Source organism: Trichosurus vulpecula, unplaced genomic scaffold (assembly GCF_011100635.1).
Source record: "Trichosurus vulpecula isolate mTriVul1 unplaced genomic scaffold, mTriVul1.pri scaffold_111_arrow_ctg1, whole genome shotgun sequence".
In the NCBI taxonomy this organism is placed as follows: Eukaryota; Metazoa; Chordata; class Mammalia; order Diprotodontia; family Phalangeridae; genus Trichosurus; species Trichosurus vulpecula.
The window spans coordinates 32501-39640 of NW_023494395.1; the positions used below are offsets into that span (position 1 = coordinate 32501).

At 49.5% G+C, this 7140-nt stretch overlaps 1 protein-coding gene across 1 annotated transcript in view; it reads right to left on the minus strand.

Annotated features, from left to right (window-relative positions):
- The window catches only part of LOC118833279 (SH3 and multiple ankyrin repeat domains protein 1-like), a 27426-nt gene extending 20710 nt beyond the window's left edge, over positions 1 to 6716 (minus strand). Inside the window, exon 1 of the mRNA XM_036740628.1 lies at positions 6592 to 6716. Coding sequence (XP_036596523.1) covers positions 6592 to 6716 — 125 coding nt within the window. The remainder of the gene's footprint in view (positions 1 to 6591) is intronic.
- Positions 6717 to 7140: the final 424 nt, after the last annotated feature.

Below are 7140 nucleotides of genomic sequence, written 5' to 3' on the forward strand. Positions count from 1 at the left end.
TATATGCCAGTAATGACCAAATTTACATCCACTGCACTCTAGTATGCTATCTCTCCAAATGTTTCAGTAATCTCAAGACTCCCATGTGCTCCTAAATCCAGGCACACCTTAGGTATATTCCAGTCCAAGATAAATTCAGGATATGCCAATAATACCAAAATGCAGCTCTAATGTGCTTTAGTAATACTCAAATATGCACGCTACAATCATAGCTGCATAGTCTAGTATGTATCAGTGATATCCAAATATTCTCTTGAAGAGATTTCAGTTCCCAACCACACCCCAATCCTGTCCTATCCAATCACCCACACAGTGCACTTTAACAATGCCCAAACATGCACCAAACACAATCTCAGTACAGGCAAACATACAGAAATGCCACAAGGAGACTTCAGAAATAGCCAAGCACATACCCATCATGCACCCAAGTGCCACCCAGTATATTTCAATAATTTGCAAACAGCCATGTAGACTATCATGTACTCCAATAATATACTTTAATACCTCCCAAAGCTCTAAGTGTAAACTAGCAAATGCCATCACATCCCGAGGATAATCTAGAAATGCCTGGCATACATCCAGCATATGCCATGATACCAACACCCTCATCACAAAGCATTCATTAAGAACCAACTATGTGCTGGGCACTATGCTAGGCACCAGGGATGCAAGGATAAAACCATAGTCCCTGTCCTCAAAGTGCTTACATTCTGTTGGGGCGAAACAACACATAACAGAGAGGTCAACACCAAGTGTATTCGAAGTAAATCCCAGGCTATTTCAAGGGTAGGATGTAAAAAGCACTGACCCTTGGGATTAGGAGGCCCATGGTGCTTGAGCTGCATGGTCAAGGGAGCTTGGGACTCCAAGAGGCAGAGGTAAGGAAGGAGAGCATTCCAAGCACGGAGAGCAATAAAAAAAAAAATTATTTAGAACCCACTGTATGCCAAGCACTATGCTAGGCACAAGGAATTCGGGGAGGGGTAAACCTCTTATCTCTTCATTGTAGAAACTCCCCTTACTCATCTGTGCACAGTCCTAGAGAGTTGCCTCACAGAATGAGAGTGTCTAAGACACTTGCCTGGAGTCACACGTCTAGTATGCTAAAGGCAGACCTTGAACCTGGGTCTTCCTGGCTCCAGGATCACCACTGTATGCAATGTGCCTGGATAAAAAAATCCCAGAGGAAACAATCCCTGTCTTCAAGTTCTAATATCCAATTAATATACCCCAGGACACTCCAACCAAATGCAATTACACACCTGTATTCTCTAGTAATACCCAATCCCAGACCAAATATACATCAAATTAATTTGATTAATAGCAGATCACATAGCCCACATATTACCCAAGCATTCCTGGAGGACATTCTAGTAACACACGATCAAAACCCCAATATAGTTCAATAAAGCCCTATTGTGCTATTTGCCAGCAATGCCCAAATGTGCCTAGGATAGGCCAGAAAGGGCATCCAAACCTCCCATTCAAACACGTGTGACACAATTTTGTATTCTCCACATTTTAGTATAATCCCTCCAGGTACAAACTCCAGCATCCTTCGGGATTATCTCTATATCCCAGGATATATAGTTATATATCTACAGAAAAATCTCTGTGATGCCCAAACAAACCTTCATCATATACTCATACCTTCCATAATACTTAATTTCCCCCATAATTGCAGGAAAACATCATCATATGCCTTAGTATATTCAAGTAACACTCTCCTTATAAATAGCCCCATGCCACAATAATATTTCCTTCTCTTCTAGGAGTGCACACACATATGCACCCCATAACCCACAGTAGACTCCAGGGTAACATACACTTATACTCCAGCTTGGGGCTCCAACAAATACAGTATGCTCAAGTCTAGCAACCATTGTGTTCTGGCGACCCCCAAAGCTCGTACTCTGGCTGCATTAGGAGACACCAAATGTGGAGACTGGGGATGGGGCAGGCTCCTTTGGGGAGGGATGCTACTCTGCCCTGCCCTAGTCTGACCATACTGAGGTGCTGGGTTTGGTTCTTGGCACAAAGTTTAGAAAGGAGGGCATCTAGGCTGGCCAAGAACTTTGAGACCATAGCACGGGACCCGGCGATGTTTAGTCTGGAGAAGAGAGAACTCAGAGCAGACATACTGTTTTCAAGCCTTTGTAGGACTGTTGTGTTGAAAACAGATTCCACAGCCCCAGAGGGCAGACAGAATAAGGAAAAACAGGTAGAGGTAGCCGAGTCATGGGCTTGATGGAAATAATCACTTTCCAACAATCTGAGTTATCCATACATAGGCTGAACTGTCTCAGCGGGTAGTAGGCACTTCCTCACTTCACATGGATGCTGGACAACCACTTGTCTGCTCTGTTCCAGTGGGAGCTGTTGATCAGGCATGCCTGGTCTCTAAAAAATGTGCTGTAGCATGCATCCCCGGACACAAGCCTTCAGCCCAACTTAGCTGCCCTTGCGAACATTGTGCTCCTATATGGCACACACCTTTCCAGGGTGCTTCTACAATGTGATGCGGACTTAACCTCCAACATTCCATCTTTCTACATAGCATGCCCTAATCTAACACGAACCTGGACCCTATCATACTACCCACAATACATTAACACACACATGCTCTTACCCCAGCACACAGCCCACTTCAGGCTAACATAGCTACCTCTACCCTTCACATGGCACATACCAATATAATGTCTGCGCTCTTGCCTCGGTATACCTCCCACAACATGGCAAATTCCATTTTTACATACACATACCTTGTGAGCCCTGTGCTGCTCTCACTTAAAACACACTGCAGCATAACAACACATGCACATATGTGTTCTTGCCTTCTCACGGACCTCCCTATACAATATGCTCCTGTCTTGCACACACACACACATACAGAAAAATGCACATACATGTTCTTGCCTTCTCACAGACCTTCTTATGCAATACGCTAATGTCCTGCACGTGCGCACATACACACACACACACACACACACACACACACACACACACACACTGATCCCAGTAGGCTTACAGCATAGTCCAATATAACACAGACATACACAAGTATGTGCACACCCACTCACATGATACATCAGCATATGCGTACACAATGTGCACCCTGGAATGGTCCATTAGAGTCCAGCCCTCCACCTTCACAGCAGATACCAGAGATCAAGCACTTGGGAAGCTCAGTAGGAGCCTCGACGCTCCTTATAAGTTGGAAAAAGAAGTGTGAGAAAGAGAGACAAGCATGCATTCAAGGATCTGAGGAAGAAGGAAGGAGGTCTTTGGGCGAGGGGAGGCAGAAGAGGAGAGAGGGTATCAAGACCACCTGAAGTGGGTCTAGTCTCCACAGTCCCTAGTCCCTGCTCCAGACCATTGCTGCCCATACCCTCTAGGGAGGCAGTGTGCCACAGTGGAAAATGTTCTGGATTTAGAATCAGGGGAACTGGGTTTGAATCTCAGCTCTGTGGCTTCTCACTTATGTGACCTTGGGCAAATTATTTAAACTCTCTGGGCCTTAGTCCCTCAACTGAAAAATGAGGAAGTTGGATCAGACATCTTTCCCAGCTCTAAATCTATTACCCTGGGATTCCATATTTCTTTCAAGCACTCCCATATCCTTCCTCAGCCCCTTGGTTCCTGGCACACTCAGGATCCCCTTCCAATTTTCTGGACCATGCCCACGCCATCTCCCTATAGCTCTCACAGTCTCCAGTAACAGCCACGTCTCTCCCTCCTATCCTTCCATCATGCCTCATATCTTTCTTACACTCACTACATTGCACCTTCACCTTCCCATAGTGTATCCCCCAACTCATGCCCTCTAATACCTCTGTGTCCCTTTTGTAACCCCACATCTCCCCTCACAACCTCAGTCTCTCCCTCTCATCCTTATATCTGCTTTCATTCATATCCACATACCCCCATATCCCTTTTATCCTTCCCCCAGAATCTCCTCACTAAGGGTAGTTTCCTTATGGGGAATTCTGTGTAGCAGTGAAATCATAGACATGGTAAAAAAAAATCTCTCCACACTCCTTGTAGCTCCCTACTCTGCCCCCTTACCACTGTATTCTCCTCCTCCTCCATATAACCTCTTCTCTCCATCTTCCCCACAGGGTTTGGAGCTCCCCTCATTCTTACATATCCTTCTCATATTGCCCAGATCCCCATATTTTCTTCACCCCCTGTATATACTCCTTACCTATGTCTCCTTCTCATTTCTCATATTCTCATTCCCCAGAGTCTCTTCCCACCCTCCGTACACTCCCTTCTCTATCCTTTCATTTCCCACATTTTCCTTTTATCTCCTTATTCTCCAAACCATCGAATTCCCCTTAAACACCCCATAATGCCTTTGCCCTTGCTATTATTAAAACTACTGTCCTCCTTTTACACTGCATCCCTCATGTCTCTATATAGCCCTGCCTAGATACCTCCTTATTTATCTTTATTCAGTTTATTCTGTCTGCATCCCTCATCTGCCCTTCCCAGCACCCCACTCATGTGGGCACATCTGGCATGCCTTCACTCAGGCATGCTTCCAAAGACCCCTGCAGGATCACTCAGCATTAGGGCCTGGCCCACACATCTCCCCCACAGAGAATGCAGCACCTCTTTCTTCCCCTGCCCCTCCACCTCCAGCCCCCACCACACTCATTCAGAATCCCTCCCACACTGGTAGGCAGGGGCCTGTGTGCTCCCCACCTCTTCCCATGTGTGCTAGCTTCTCTGAGTGATGGCCCCAAAAGCAGGGGCATCATCTGCTGACAAGAACATTACAAACAGTATGTGGACATGGATGAGGATAGAGCTGGGGAGGGGGGGGGGAAAGGTCCTGCACATGGACAAACAGACACATGAAGATTTACAAAAACATGTGAACATGCAGGTACACAAATACAATGATACTCCAACAGACCCTTATATCTACACTTGTACTGGCACCCAGAGACCAGAGACCCTAGCATGTATAAAGATTTCTGTGTACAGATAGACAGATACATAGATAGGCAGACAGATAGACAGACAGACATCCAGACCTGGAAAATACACATTATATTTGGAGCACACACACGGGGGACAAGAAGAGGGACATAGATGCTTGAGGAAGCACGTGGAGACAGGAGGCAACCATGACAGAGACATGGGGAAATTGCATAGAGACCCCAATGCTTAGGAACCAGTACACAGAACCATATCTCATCCCTGGACACTCCCCCTGCCCACATGCTGTAACACACACTGTCTCCCTAGACATGCAGGATACTGCTGTGAGACATATGCCATCACACAGGAATATATGGGTAGAAACCCAGATACATAGGACTCTTGGGGTCAGACAAAAATCCACCATTTTACACATACACATACACCTCTCTCTCTCTGTCTTTGTCTCTGTCTGTCTCTCTGTCTCTCTCTCTGTCTCTCTCTGTCTCTATCTCTGTCTCTCTCTCTGTCTCTCTCTCTCTTCTGACACAGTCGCATAGTGACATGCAGTGAGGGAAATGGGAGGGGAGGGAAAGAGGGGGCGGGGTGTGTATATGATAGGGGGGCGGTGAATGACTGTGAATGGAGAGAGGGGGATGAATGGGGTGGAGGGGTTTGCTGGCTCTGGGAGGGGTGAATGGGAAAATGGGGAACAGGGATGAAAGATTGGAGGAGTGTGTGTATGGGGGCTCAATTGGAAGTGGGAAGAAAGAGTTGGGGAGCTGAATGATGTAGAGGGGTGTCAGAAGATAGCAGACAGGGGAGTTTGGGACTCCAGAGTAGGTGTGTGGGGATAGTGCATAGGGAATCTGGGGTACAGAGCTGGAAAGATAGAGAAGACTATGGGAAAGGGTCTGGAATAAAGGTGACACTTGGGTAAAGAAAGCACTGGGCACTGGGGGGAGAGTCTGAAGAGTTTGGGGGAAGCAGGGAAAGGGATTACTAGTGAGTCGGGGAGAGAGGTCCTGGCAGGGAACTGTAGAGATAGGGGAAAGGGACAAGGTCTAGAGAGATGGAAAGACAAGGAGAAGGGCTGGGAAGAGAGAGGTAAAGAAGAGAGGTTCTGAAATGGGTCCCATTGGGGCTAGAGAGATGGAGGAGGTGAGGACTAGGGGTTGGAGATTGGGAGGTAAGGAGAAATCCAAGAGGGTCTGCATAGAGTGGGGCCTTTTGATGGGGGAAGCTAAGGAGAGGGATGGGGGTGGGGAAAGGGATATGTGGACAGTGGTGTCCTGGGATTAGGGGGCACTAGGGAGATGGGGCCTGGAGAGTTGAGGAAGGACATGGGATTGGAGAGATGCAGAGTAAAGGTAGGGGCCCAGCGTGAAAGGCAAGATAGAGTGTCCCTGAAGTTGGGGGAGGGGTTCTGGAGCAACCAGGGAGGGAGAAGATGGCTTGGAGAGGTGGGACATTAGGAGGGGGCTATGGGGTAAGGGTAGAATCCAGTGAAAGTGTTGATGGGGGCAGATTCGATGAAGAGGGGGTCCTAAGCGAGGGGAGGCAAGGGGGTTTGTGGCCCAGGGGAACTGGAAAAAGAGATCCTGGGAAAGGGATCCATCCAATGGGAGGAGGGGGAAAGGGGGTGTTTGGGGGCTCCATTACCTGTAGATATACCAGACGCTGCGCCGCCGGGGCCCCAGGGCCGGCCAGCTGGAGGACAGGGGGGGCGGCTGCGGCAGGGGGGCCCCCCCTTCACCGCTACTGCCACCGGCCGCAGACAAAGCCATCGCCCTGGCCCCGGCCCCGGTCCCGGCCGCCCCCGCGTCCCCCGTGTCCGGGCCCCCAGGCCCCACCTCATGCTGACCCGCGCCGGGGGAGGGAGGGGGCACGACCCCCCCGGGGGGGGCAGGGAGGAAGGGGGGTAGGAAGAGGGAGGCTCACATGCTGGGGGGCCCGGGGGGGGGGGGGCTGGGTTCAATACCACGGACAGCGCCGGGTTCAGCACCAGGGACAGCGCCGCCGGTTTCAGCACCGCTGACAGAGCGGGAGGCAGGCGGGCAGGCGCCTGGCTTTAACCCCTTGGCATCCTGCGCTGGGCTGCGTAGGGGGGCTGGGAGTGAGGAGCGGGGGAGGGGAGACCTGGAGGGGAACGCAGGGGCCCCCTTGGCGGGAGAAGGGGGAGGGGCGAGAAGGGGGGGAGGAGGAGAAGAA